Here is a 14,871-nt window from a genome sequence, read left to right on the forward strand (position 1 = left end):
CCCATTGGCTGCATGTTGACCAGGGCGTAATAAGCTGTTTTCACACTGCCTGCACAGGTGAAATAGTAATAAGTCACTGTCTCTCCATCCCGCTAACAATGTGCCTGATTTAGCTGACACAGGATGAGGAGTGTGTATGTACGTGTGGACACATGAGCTGGAAAAGAAAAAAAAAAATAGGTGCACACATGCAAACACTCCCACTCCCCTACACGGTGTTTCTTTATCACTCTCTGTCCCCCCCCCCCTTCTCCCTCTCTCTCTCTCTCTCTCTCTCTCTCTCTCTCACACAAGCAGAAATAGTGTATGCTTTTAAGTCAGGGTTATCTTTTTCTCTGTGTGTGTGTTTACCCCTCTGGTAATTCCTGTCCCGATGGTATCAGTAGCTTTAGAGAGGCGTGTAATCAGCTCATTCTGAGGTGTAGCTCATTGAAACCCGGGGGGTAGGAGAGGAGGGGTGAGAAAAACGAGAAAAAAGGAGGAGGCAGGGCACTCTTCTTAAGAGCGCTGTTATGGCTCTTTAAAGTGGTACATCACTCCACCCCCTTCCTCTCACACACATTGAACCTCCAACTGTACTGTACATGTCATGTTTTGGTCTGTGCGCACATATGCATATTACTGTGCGTTGTGCTCTACAGTTGATGCGTCTCCCTCTGCCCCTGCCTCTTCTTCTCTCCCAGTGTCCATGCTCTACTTTTCTCTGTCTGTTCCAGTTTGTCTCAGGCTCTTATCACCAGCACAGGCTTTTGTTCTCCTTGGGTCTGAGACTACAAAGTGATTCTGTCTGCCTCTGTTTCTCTCTGCTCTCTTCTGCTATTTCCTCGGATTGAGAAAGCGAGGTAGTAAGTGATTAACTAAGGGAGTCTGTGTGATTTGGCATTTGATATTCATCTCACCAAACTCCTTTGATTTCAGCCATAACGATACTTTGAGTATGACCGTATTAGTGGGTTTGTGTATATGCTCATATGTTTTGTTAAAACTTGTCTATTATGGCCTCCAGTCTGGCAGTTTGACATAAAGTTTTGTTCCTCTTTCAGATTCCATCAGCATTAGATGAACAAGAATATGAGCCATGCCCCAATTCCATTCAACCAACCTGTGTTACATACGCATCAGTCAAAAACAAAACAAAAAACCCCCCCAGAAACTACAATGAACAATACAACTCTAACTAAAGCAAAATATAAATGTATTAATATCAGTCAGATGATTAGATGTCAGATTAGATGACATATCCTTCATCCATTTTCAGGTTGTATAACACTATAGGCTTTCCTCATAGTATGGGAAAAACGAAAGCTAAGAAAAAAAAAAAGATCAACTAAAACTATTCAGCGCATTGAAATAACTGAATTAAAAAAAACATGTTGTTTGATTCATGAATTAAGTTACCGATAATGATGTAAAAGTATTTGAGGGGTAGGATCAACTAAGTTTATACTTCTTTCTACTCCTTTTCAACCATGCAAATTAGATTTGTTTGTACTTGTAGACGGATTCTGTTCTTTTAATGTTATTTTGTTTTTGTTTTATTTTGTTTCTTTACATGTTCAAAATTTAAAAAAAAAAAATAGATAAAAGTAAAACTAAATGTACTTAAGCGCTCTTCCTCATGCCTACATAAGTGCTAGCACAAAATTGTCAATTACCCTAATCGTTCATGGCAAACCAAAACAAAACCATGGAGGCACAACTGTTGACATCCAGCTATGTTGCCTTTACAATTTATCCATTCATATGTATGGATGGACCTTTTCTTCTCTAAAACCAATTATGTACTTGATAGTGTGATATACGTTGTCTCCTAGTAGTGTGTTTTATGAATCTGCAGTCAAGCAGTTGAGTAGAAATTGTGTCCTGTCATGATTCTGCCAGATGGTTATTAAAAGGAACAAGTTAAAACCGGTTAAATGAGGATCATATGTGACTCTTGTCAAACTTGTGTGTCTGACTTTGGTGTTTTAGTATCTATAGGCTAATTTGACTTTCAGAAGATTCAGCTCTAAAGTGCTCTTAAAAGAAGTTTGGTCTCATCTGAAGCACACTTATTCAAAGTGGGCATATACTTACTCTTTGAATAATGAATACTGTATGCAAGAAACCATGCACACGCACATATGCATGTGCACACACACTAACATTTTATGCAAAGGAATGCACATAATGGCCTGGTGAGAAGATGGACAGAATCCCAGAACTCTAGGGGGATTGTTAATGGCACTTCTTGACTTTGTCTCCCCCTTCCGTCTCGTCTCCCTCTATTTTTACCTCCCCTCTATTTTGTCTGGCCCACAGAGAGGTGTATTCTGACAGTCACTGTCGTCTGTATTCAACAAACGTTGGATGAGACTCGTCCAAGAGGGAAGGGTTGGTTGTTAATCCTCAGTGCTTTAGTTAAAGTCTTTTCTTCCTCCTCTCTCTATCCCTCCATTCTTTCCAGTTTTGCTACAGCTGGCCAATGATGCATTTCCCAGGGACATGATGCTGGCTCTGTCCTACTTACTGGCCCTGCCTCAGGTAGGTGGACACAGTCTCACGCTAGCACACACACACACACACACACACACACACACACACACACACACACAACTTTTATACACAACATTTTATAGACATATTCAGGCACTGTTTGTAACCGTGTGATTGTATTATAGTGTGATTATGTGAAATGACGCAGTAAATATTATTCTTTATTGATGCCTTATTTTTCTAGATGAGCTATTGTCGTCCCTGTATCAGACCAACTTGCTGGATAAGGCCCCTCAATGGTATTAAATGGCAGTGAATCAAAAGCCATCACATTATGACAATCTAAATATGAGGTGCCCAAATTTCTTTCTGTGAAGAGCAGAAAATTAATTTAGACAGAGGCCCATGGGCCACAGATGACATTAATTGCACAAGTTGCATTCTCTGGTGCTGATGAGAGATGCAATAGCGCACGTTGGTGAAAGTTGATCTTAGTCCTTGCTGCTTAGAAACAAACAATAACCACATATTTATGCACTATCCTTGAGTCATACGCTGGCAGTTGTCCAAATCACTAACAACCTGCAGTCAGTGAGTTTTAGTTGTAATTTATTTAATCTGCGACCTTTGACTGTGACCTTGTACCCTGGCCAGCCTTTGCAGTGTTTTCAATACTGAGCAATCAGTCTGGAACTGTTCCTTTCACTGTGAATTATGCCCAATCTATTTTATACCTGACCAATCACAAGTCTCGTGGGGGGGGGGGGGGGGGTTGCAGTACGTCATACACACAGATTTCTTTTTGTCACAAGTCAAAGTCAGTTCCAAGTCAACAAGTCTCTTTACAACTGTTGTTGGTTGATTCAAAAATAAAGATTGAATTACAGATTACACCCTGTCCATCTTTCTCAATAAGAAATCCATCTGGAATTGCGGGGAATGAATCCAAATCTGAAGGCGGGACTAACAGCTACCAAGTAAACCAATCACAGATAAGATGGACGTGACGCTTTTGTCAGAGAAACTTCAGAATACAGCGTGTAATCTGTAATTCAATCCTAATTTTTGAATCAAACAACTGTAAAGACATTTGCAGACTTGGAACTGACTTCGACTCGTGACAAAAGAAGTCAGTGCATATGACGCATTGCGAAACACCCGCCCCCGAGATTTATGATTGACCCGGTATAAAATAGATCTGGAATAATTCACAGTGAATGGAGCAGTTCCAGACCGTTTGCTCAGTACTGAATACACTGAGAAAACGGGATGGCTGGCCAGGCTAGTGACCATGGGCCACCAAAATGCTATCATTCTATCTGTTCAAGGGAACGTTTGTTTTCCAATTTCCTGTTAAGCCATTCATGAGATATTTCAAATGGGGATTGAAAGATTTATTGTCCAGCCAAGGGACAGACCGTTTCACAGAGATGCACAAGGGATACAACTAAAAATGGTGACAACAGATGAGATATTGCTTGAAAACAGCCACTCTCTCTGCAAATTTGCTAAACTGCTGCTGAGTTTGACACCACCCACTTCAAACGATCAATATTGCACAGTTATCACTACCTTCCTTCTGTTGTTGTGTAGAAATTATACTGAACAAAAATATTAAAAGTTACACTCAGCATGTGGGCTTTTTATCTACCACATACAGCCCCGGATACGCTGCCCAGGACTTCATATCGTTTGCCTTTTCGATATCCCAGTTAGCCCCAGCTGGCTGTCAACTAACCTCAGATTAATTACTGTCAGTGCGGTAACATTAATCACAAGTCACATTGTCGTACAATTCTGAACAATGTTATCACACACATAAAACGAGTGTAGTTTAATAGAGAACCTTAGAAGCCCTGTGTTTTACATTAGCATAAACTTAGATTCTATATGTTTTTAATCTTCACAAAATATAGCTTTCTGAGTCATATATGTAGGATTTTACAGCAGTTTGTCCATGTTTGTCTGTAAGCAAATTGAGTCTTGGTTTGACCCTGATGTAGGTGGTAATTACACACACAAAAAAAAAACACCAATGGCGTTCTGTAATTCAGTCTAAATTATTCAAACAGTCTATGAACATGTGACAGTGTGTTGTTTTTCTATTGGCTATTGCTACCTAGTCTTACTGATATATGGCATCATGTCCATGGTCTGAGTGCCATTCCTTGGCAGCCATCTGAAACACTCTACTGTGTTAGCTATAAAAAATGGAAAAGCAATGTAGTAAGACATACAACAAACTGCACTAGATTTCGTTCAAGGTAATGAGATCCCTAATGATTCTCAACACTTGCCGAATCACCAGTGAATCCTAAACTGAGGGTATTACATGTTATATAGATCCTTTGTAGAGAGCTTGTTAAGCCTTCTTGGATTATAAGACTGATGTTGCTAACAAACTGAAGTGACTGAATGCGGTCCACACATGGGTCCACACAAGCACTCTTATTTATATCTGTTCATCCATCCTTCCAGGTTCTCGATGCCAACAAGTGTTTTGAGAAACAGTGTCACTCAGCCTTGTCGCTGCAGCTGGCTGCCTATTATTACTCCCTGCAGATCTACTCCCACCTCGTACCCTGCTTCAAGGACAAGAACCACACTCTATACCAGGTCAGTATGAGACACCTGTGTTGATACTCTGTATTCTCTGAATACCCAACATTATTGGGTAAAGTGACAGATGTAAACCTAGGTATTTCTTACACAGATAGAAATCATATTTTTAACCCTTACATGCACAAGTGGGTCAAACATGACCCAGTGAGGCTGTTTTCTTTCAATATCTTTGTAATGAAATGTTAATATTGCACATGCCTGGTATTCCTCAAAAACACATTATTGGCATCATTTCATTTACATTTTTAACTTACCTTTTATACATTTTATGAAACTGTAGGTTTTTTGTTTTGTTTTGTTTTTATTATATACTTCCATAGGTGGGCCACAGCTGACCCACACTCTTTCAATAGAATTACATTTGAACCTTTGATTCATTCTACATTAATACACTCACTCACTCACTCACTCAAATATTGCTGTTGTATACTATATACTGTACATATTATACTATATTATTATATAATTTATATATTTTGCTTTACTTTTAACCCTTTATCAGGCAAGTGACTACATTTGTCACTTTGTCGCTTTGTTAGGTACGATGAAGTAATGGTACTAATGTAAGTAATGATGTTCAAAGTGATAATGTGTATGTTGACAGGTGTCTGGATCAGTACTTATGTTGTTCTAATGTTCTAAAAGTGATGCTCTAATGTTATAAAATATATGTATTTTTATATCTACTTCTTGGATTTATTTATTTATTTACTTATTTATTTTGCCACATGCAGGCAAGGAATCAAATACAGTAACTTCATTGACCTTGATTTTCTACATGTCGATAAAAAATTTAGAAAATTTTCACAGAAGTAATAAAATCTTGTTATGTCCTCCAATAACACACTATGACATTTAGAATTTCAGAGTATTTCTTTGGGTGCCCTCTAAAGGGTTAACCCACTCATGGAAGCGTGTAGGGTCCAGACGCTTGTGCCACTAAGGGTTAAAGCTGTGGCTTGAGTAGTACCTTCTAAAAATGAAATTGTTTTGAGCACATTTGTTGGAAGGTCTTGAAACTCCACAGGCTTAATGCATGCTTGTTATTCTTTAGTCAGGTGTTTCCAAGGTAACACCACATCAACCCCCCCTGCCACCCATGGTTTAAGTTTGTTACAAGGTTGCTAGAGGAACAAGCAGAGACAAATGTGTGCTTTGCTTTTCCAAGATCACAGATGTGCCGCTGATCCTTTCTAAAGTGTAAAAACAATGTGGGATTGAACAGGCGTAATGCGTGCTGATAACAGGTCTGAGTTAAAACAAATAAAGCAGTGGCGTAAAAATGGAATTTGAAAAGAGCATTTGTAGGTGAAGGAGTAGACGGGTAAAAAGGAAGGTTTTATTTCAATGATAGCTCTCGAGTAAAACAGTAAAACTGACAGAATGGCAGTGCTGAAATATCACTTGAGTTAAAAGGCTTTTATATAGTACTGATATGCTAAACTATTAACAACAGGGGGAAGTCGGACACAAAAACACACTCAGAGCTACCAAAACCACCCACAAATTAGCACTACATCTTCAGACTTTTCACTCACTCAGTTAACTCATTGTCTACACTCACCTATATTAGGGTATCATCAGTGTTAACAGATGGTCAAAATAACACTGTTGTTTCAAATGGACAGCGCAGTGGCGTACTGGTGAGCACATATGTTACTGCGTGAGCCAAAAGGTTTCCATTATAGCTTTATTCACTCTGTTTTTAGACAGAGAACATCCACACTAATACCATGAATCACCTCCATTTTTGGTGCAGTTTGTACTGTCAAGTGCTGCACTAAAGAACATTTTGAACAAACAATACCAAAATGGTCACAATTTAGTCAGTTCCTTGAATGAACATTACAACATGTACCTCTATACCAGTGGCGGCTGCTCGTCTTTCAGAGAGGGGAAGCTCATTGTCGGCTTACATAAAAAAATGGTCAGGTTATTTAAACATAAATTCGGCCCTCTGTTCCTTTTTAAGAAAATGGTCAGTGACCTTATCGTACCAAGTAAACAAGAAAACGCTGAAATTATGTTAAATTGAAACAAGGAAGTACAGTGAGTGTGTTTTATTTACAGTGCAAGAAATGAACAAGTAAGTTTGTAGTGGTTTCTCTCTTGAGTTCACAAGCAGAATGAGTGACGGTATTAAACTGAACTCTGTCAAGCGAAGGAGTAGATCTCAAAATAGCTGTCAATCAAATGGGATTCAGCCTTTCAACTGATCCTCCAGTCAACAAGTGGAAGCCCAGTGTCCAGCCCAGCCGAGGTCCGCCCACAGCTCCATTCACCCCCAGAGACGCTGAGCGTCCAGGGGTGGGACAACATCATGGCATTTATCCAATTACCGTCCAGTTTTGAGGCAATGAAAACTGTTCTATTAAGTCCCATTGAAGTGCATGGACGATGAGCGTCTACGGGCAAATGTATTGACCATAGATCGTATGAGAAAACAGCGCAACGGCAATGTATGAGAAGTGAACAACATCGAGTCCATTGATTTGTGATAAAGCTGATTCTGAACGAACTTGTCCTTCAGATGAACGTGTTCTAACACAGTTGTAGTCAATGAAATGTCAACACAACCGTACATATTTAACCATTTAATTTTCATAATTTTAGGGGAGGCCGAGCTTCCCTTGCAGTCTATGAGAAATCACCTCTGCTCTATACTTTCATAAGCTTCATAATTAGACTCAGAGTGTAGGAAAAATGCTGTGATGTTGGCAATAAAGTCCATTCTTTTCATTTAGATCTGTGTTCACTGGTGAAAACAGAAACAGTGCTTCTAGCTTTTATCACTTTGTCACTTTCTTTGACTCTATGGGCCTGATTTACTAAAGGTGTGTAAAAACATGTGCAAACTCGACTGCACACACAAAAACACGTTGAAGCTATCTACGAACAGGACGCACTGAAGGTTGCACCTCTCAAATGGGCAAAATAGCTCGTGCAACCCATTTAGCCTGTTTGCCCTGATGAATATGCAATATGGACGTTTCTGCCAGAACGCGCAAAATTATTTGGAGGAGTAGATACAAATATTTATTTAGTGTGTGCAATGTGATTTATCAAACCTGAAACTGATTGCGGTGGCTGATTTTGCATCTATATTTAGTGTGTCTGAAAGGCAAGTTTTAACTGGCACAGCTTCGCACAAAACTGGCTACAGTTGTTGTGGCGAGGAGGCGGCATAGACACAACCAAAGACAACACAGAAAACCAGTGTGTTCTGATCACATCAACATTTATAGAATGATGGAAGAAAAAAATTATAATTTGAGACATATGGCCCCCCACTTTATGGGCCTGCCCCCCATGCCCGGTTCCACCAGTGGCACATCACCATCAGGCCAGGACCCAACTCCTGAGAGAGGTTTCTTTCTTTCTTTCTTTCTTTCTTTCTTTCTTTCTTTCTTTCTTTCTTTCTTTCTTTCTTTCTTTCGTTCTTTCGTTCTTTCTTTCTTTCTTTCTTTCTTTCTTTCTTTCTTTCTTTCTTTCTTTCTTCTCTCTTGCATGCGCAGGGGAGACCGAACAGGACGGGTTCTAGCGCTGCACAACACACACACACACGCACAAACAGCGCTGTCCATGTTGTGACTGGACTCCTGAACTGGCTACATAAGCAGATGTGGTTTTTTTTGTTTTTTTTTGTTTTTTTATCATGCCCACGGAGTTAAAAATTTTCATTCACCATACAGAGCGACTTACAGAGAGAAGCTATTTATTTCATTAATAACACATTTCACCACTGATAAACAACAACAGAGAAATGCCCATTCACTCCTCGGTGTGGAAAAAGAGCAACTTCATATTTATGAGTGCTGGGATATCCCAGAGCAGTTTTTACAGGGTACTGTCTCCATGGCAACAACCAGTAATGCACGCAAAATCCTCACTTAATTAGGGCAGTCTCCAAGACTTTGCGCCTGTTGTCATTTGCGCAGGCAATCTTAGTTAATCACCCGTGACATGCAAATCAATAGCACACGCATTTTTTAGCGCAAGCAAGCACATTTGTGCCCGATATTTGCGATCTTAGTAAATCAGGCCCTAAAAGTTGTTTCATATCAGTTTTCATCCCTTTGTCACCACTGGCTGATGGGTGGTCAAACATCCTGTGGTCTTAGTTTTCAACATTATCGGACACCAGCAGCGACTCACTACTCCCTCTAGTGGTGTCATAAATCTGACAGACCATCAGTGTAAAAAAATTTTGCTCCTATCTCTACTATGGGCTTTATGTACAGCCCCACTACTTCCTGAACTTAAAGCAGCTCCTTTATTTCCTGTCTTTCATTATTGGACACAATGATTAATCCAGGTGTGCCTGACCACAGTAGTCACAACAGGAAGTAGCGGACACACCTGGATTAGTCAGTAGCCCCTTTTACACAGCACTTCTGCTACGGGACTATTTCACCTTTATTCCGGAATGATGTCTGTGTAAACAAAATGGTGGGATCATTTGGTCCCACCTTTATCGTGGCTCTGTAACACCTCTGGAGGTAATACCAGAGCCCTGATAAAGGTGGAATCATGATTCTGGAACGCTCTGTAAAAGGAACACCTCTTGTTCTGCACCCAAGGTGTGACGTTTTGATGACATATTGCGTGTGCCACCCCTGCACCGGTGGGATTTAAAAATTAGCATGGGCCGTGTACAGTAAACAAAAATATCAACACGACCAGAAAGATGTCACACTGGGGAGACGGCGAGATCCGCGAGCTGTTGTCACTTCGGGCGCCAGACACTATCCATGCTAACATTTGTGGAACGGTGAAAGACGGTCACCGCTATGCTCGGGGTATTTCCGACATGCAAGTTATATGTCACACTATACACTGCACTACATCACCGCCCCTTTGATTCCGGAATGCAGGTCCGCTGTGTAAAAGTCCAGCCTGTCTCACCTCTGTTACTCCTTTGGCTGTGGAAATCAGTCAAAGGTGGAAAAAAGCCATCTCGCCTTTTTTTCTGGGATCTCTGTGTAAAAGTGACTAGTGTGTCCAACAATGAAAGGCAGGAAATAAAGGAGCTGCTTTAAGTTCAGGAAGTACTGGGGCTGTGCGTAAAGCCCATTCAATACATTAGTGTCTTTGGCAAAACTTCAGAACTCTGCTCTAAACACTGTAATGATTGTTTTCAGTAATTAAAACATGTCTTTCAGCAAAAATGCTACATAGAAGAAAATAGAATATGATACAATATAATACAGTTGCAATAAGATACAATAGAATATTGTCAGTGCATGTCATCCATACAATGAAATTCTATTGTCTCTTGTATAAAAACTATTCCATACACATCAACACACACATCCTTCCACATATTTGAATGAAAATCATAAAAAAAAAAAAAAAACCACACATCAGGACAACTTCTGTTTCTGAATGTTCTTAGCTCATTATGGCAGTTTGGTGTAAATCAAAGCAGAAAAGATGAGTGATAGCCAACATTTAGGATGTATAAATTAGCATGTCATCAACGTGGATGTGTGAAAATCCTGCAAGCAGCCATATTGCTAATCTCCTGCAATCAAAATGTTGTTTTATTTACCATTGACACATTAAAACACCATCAATAATGTTCTCAGTTCTTCTTATTATAGTTAGTCACTTACTGTCATAGACTGTACATAATCTATATGAAGACAGATATTCCAAATGCAGCAATAGTAAGGAGCGTTAAGTGCTGTCTCAGTGTTATTGTTTTGCAGAGACATTTTCATCATTTCATATGAGCCACTGTTTGGCTTCTGAGGGCGAGAGTATTGTTTCAGGCAAAGTGGAAGCACAAAAGGCTTCATAGTGATGTAAAAGGAAATGATACAAACACAATCAGTCTTCATAATGGAACATACTGGGCAAATAAGGCCCAGGTTGAAAATAACTATAATTATGCTTTCACAAATCGTAATTACTTATGATTTAATCAAAAACACTAACAAAAAATGTGAATTCTTTTGGTGTACCTGCCCTCCCTTATTTTATTTGAATAGACAAAATGGATGCAAAATAGATGTTTTCCGTAATTTTATAAATATAGCAGCCAGACGTTTGCAAAGACATAGAGACCCACTAATGGAATTTTATGAACTTATAGATGATTAGCTCTAATGTGTGACATCATGTATCTTTTTATCTTACAACACGAGGAGAAAATGGCAAAAACGAGGAAAAAAAATCAGTATAAATGGAGATTGGAAGAAAAGCATAGTGGTAGCAAAGTAGCAGCGGCAGTGGTGTTAGCGGCTGATTGGCGGAGAATAAGAGAAGAGATGGCTCTGACCTTTTCCTTGAGTGGACTGTAGCTCTCATGGGTTTTAGCCCAGGTGGATGGAGGGGGTGGAGGTAAAATGTTGAAATAAAAGAAAGGAAGAAGGAAAGAGGCCAGCAGAAGAAGTGGATAAGTGTGTCCCAGCTGACATTCAAGGTCAGAAACGTGCACGAATGTACACACCCGTACTCTGCCGTTCACACAAATCTGCCAACAAGTTATAGCGAACGCTGCACACACACGGATGTTCACCTCCCACACATCCGCCCTGCATCCTAATGGCAGTAATCACTCCCCATCCTCCTGCCTCAAGTGAAGTTCAAGTCCATTAACTTAAAATATATACAGCTTTTCCTCCTCTGCTCCACTTTGGTAACAGTACTTTCATTTTTAGCTCATTTCCTCCTTTTTTTTTTTATCTGTCATTTTCTTTGAGTGTTTTTTATTTCCTTTTTAGTGTTCTCTACCGGAGTGAGTGCTTGTTATCGTTGTGTCCCAGGTCTTGCCTTCACTTAGTTCTTATTGATGAAGCACAGGCAACTTTTGTACCGATAGAAGTAAGAGGGAGGAAAACCTTTCAACCTATCTACCTTTATTTTTTTCACTACCTACAACATCTAGTCTATTTCTCCTTCTTGGTTTCTTGTCTCTTCCTCAGTATGGGCTTTCTGTGTCTCTTTTCCCCTTTTATTTTTCCTCACTTAAGTTTAATGAATTGCTTTGTTGGCAGGACACTTCTCTTTTCATGTGCCGCTTCTATCTTTCTGCATTTCTACCGTCGTTTGTCCCATCTTCGCTTCTACGCCGCCTTTTTCCCCCCATAGGCTCGTCTTGCTTTTGTCGATTCTCAGGCCTCTCTGTCCACAATGCTATCTTGACTGTGCATACTTTATACATTTCTCTTGTGCTTTTTTGTAGCTCGCTCACTTTCTCTTATCTTTTGAGGGCACACATTGCACAGCGTCTGATATTTAATTTCTGATACAGTATGTATGACAGCTTCTGCATATGTGTTTCGCAAATTGTACTGAAAAGCAAGTAAGGGACGATGTTTTCCTGACAGTTTTAACAGCATAAATACTCTGCATGTGTTTTTGTTTTTTTCTCCGGCATGAAAATACATGCGTGGCGTTGTTTTTGAGCTTGCTATTGTTTGTGTAGGCTAACATACTGGTGAGCACTGGAGTGTTGGATCTGTTTCCTGTATGACAGCGGGTGGTGTCTTTGTGTGTGTGTGTGTGTGTTTTATGGTGTGTCAAGCTGTCGCCAAGTGTTTCCCACTCTCCACTTGAAGAGCAGTAACACTGTGTCTCAATAACTCTCACGCTTTTTCAATTCTCTTGTCACTATCACATAATTTCGTACCCGAGCAATAAGACACCAAACACTCAAGCCACTGAAGTCATTCAGTTGCAAATAGGAACAGAACTCTCTAAGGGGCTTACTTGAGGTGTTTGATGTGTTTTTAAAGCTTCAATCAACATTCCGTCTCCCCCACTACAGATACAGAGTGGTTTTTTTTTGCCACTGAAGCCGAAGAGAACCTTAAAACTATAGGTGACACAAACATCACATTAGATTAAATTCTCTTTATGTCATTTGCATTTTAATTCATTTTCTTGTGCTGAGATTTGCCATTTTCTTCACTCACCGTTACACTATTCCTTGCCACATATAGTACGTCTTTTTTACTCCGTGACACTTAATTACCAAAATACAAAACTGCTACAAAGATGCACAGTGTGCATTTTCTGCTACTTGATGCCTTTCAATCAGAACAATCAGAGATAAAGTCATTTACACATTGCAGATCCGTCCCTTCTGTTATTGCCTTTCCTAGTAAACACAGGCCGTTTCTCAATATGTGTTCTTGTCTGTTCTTCCATTCTCACGATCTTGTGAAACGTCATCAGTGGCATCCCAAGTACTGTTTCATTTCAACAATCACACAAACCAGGAATGCATGGAATACCCGGATGTTGTTCTTGTCTGCTAGCTTAACCCATAAAGACCCAGTGTTACTTTTGTGGCAGGTGCTAAATGACTTTTTTGCCTTTCTTAAGTGATTTTTCACCATTTACTCTAACATTGTCTTTTGTATTTTGCATTTTTAAGGGAAAATCAGGTTTACTGATCATTCAGATGTTAATTAAAGCACAACTTAAAGCAGCATATGATGGTCGTCACTAATTTTTCATCAAATCTGTAAAACCCGAGTGATAGCCCCAGTATCATGAATCCGTTAGTCTTTCCGTTACTACGCACCTGAATCACTTCCCTCACAGTGAACAACTTTGAAGTTGACTCCATCACAAGCAATCCGTTTGTTTACGTACCAAACCGATATGTCACTTGGGCCTTTTCGGAAATTTTTTTGCAAAGTGCATTGTGGGAATGGGAATTCCATGCAGCCGCAGCATGGCCGTGGCAGCAACAAACACAGAAACGGCTTCATTGCTTCTTGCTGCTGCGGTGTGGAATTCTGAAAAGGCCCGAGTGATGGTTTGGTTTTGGTTTGGTATGTAAACAAATGGACTACTTGTGATAGAGTCAACTCCAAAGTTGTTGAGGGAAGTGATTCAGGTGCGTAATCACAGAAAGACTAATGGATTTGTGATACTTAGGCTATTGCTCGGGTTTTACACATTTGATAAAAAAATCGGTGATGAACTCCATGTGCTGCTTTAAAGTTGAGAGTTTTTACATAAAAAACAGAAAACTGAAGAAAAAGTGACTTTTTTTCTGTAAAATCTGTCATTAACTGAAAAGAAACCAAGTGTCTCCACCCACTGTCATTTATCAAACTCCATGGGTTTTACTGGTGAATTAGTGTTGTAGAAGATGACGGTGTTTCCATGATAACTATGTAGCCTCTGAATGTCCAAATGTGTCATATCTGATGACCGTGAAAAGATGACAAACTGTATTTTACACCAATTAGTGATCAACAGGTATTAAACTTTTAATATCTTTAGAGGATTTTGGTAACAGGTAGATGTTTGGGTCTTTATAGGTTAAACCAAGGATGCACTGGTTCGTGACTTGTGTAGACTTGGCTGGCAAGTGTCCCAAGATGCATTTTGTGCCAGTCTTGAATGCAACAGCGGCTTCTGTGATAACTGAATTCAGAAATGTTTTATTGACTTAGATGACCGTCACCAGATGATGTGATAAAATGTTGGAACACACGCCAGTGGCAGAATAGCAATAAATACATCTTTATTATCATGATGAAATGAAAAATATACAAAATGTATAAAAAGTATATTTAATAAATGACATGTAGCCTAAATAGTAGTACAAATGTATTGAAATCAAATCGACTGACGTTGTCGTGATTTGAGGGAAATACGTTAGGGAGCCAGTGGCAGAAATACAGCAGAGTCAGGGAAGAAAGTTCACAAGTACGCAGCCGTTCAAGTTTCAGAGAGAGTTGAGTTCTTAGAGAGTCCGTTCTCTGGGACTGTTCTTACCAAGACTGTACTCGGTGAGTTCACAAGACG

At 39.7% G+C, this 14,871-nt stretch overlaps 1 protein-coding gene across 1 annotated transcript in view; it reads left to right on the plus strand.

Annotated features, from left to right (window-relative positions):
- The window catches only part of nbas (NBAS subunit of NRZ tethering complex), a 228,409-nt gene that overhangs the window by 108,392 nt on the left and 105,146 nt on the right, over positions 1–14,871 (plus strand). The window contains exons 40-41 of the mRNA XM_030128460.1: positions 2,447–2,523; positions 4,954–5,091. Coding sequence (XP_029984320.1) covers positions 2,447–2,523; positions 4,954–5,091 — 215 coding nt within the window. The remainder of the gene's footprint in view (positions 1–2,446; positions 2,524–4,953; positions 5,092–14,871) is intronic.

The sequence above is a fragment of the Sphaeramia orbicularis genome, chromosome 24 (assembly GCF_902148855.1).
Source record: "Sphaeramia orbicularis chromosome 24, fSphaOr1.1, whole genome shotgun sequence".
Classification (NCBI taxonomy): Eukaryota; Metazoa; Chordata; class Actinopteri; order Kurtiformes; family Apogonidae; genus Sphaeramia; species Sphaeramia orbicularis.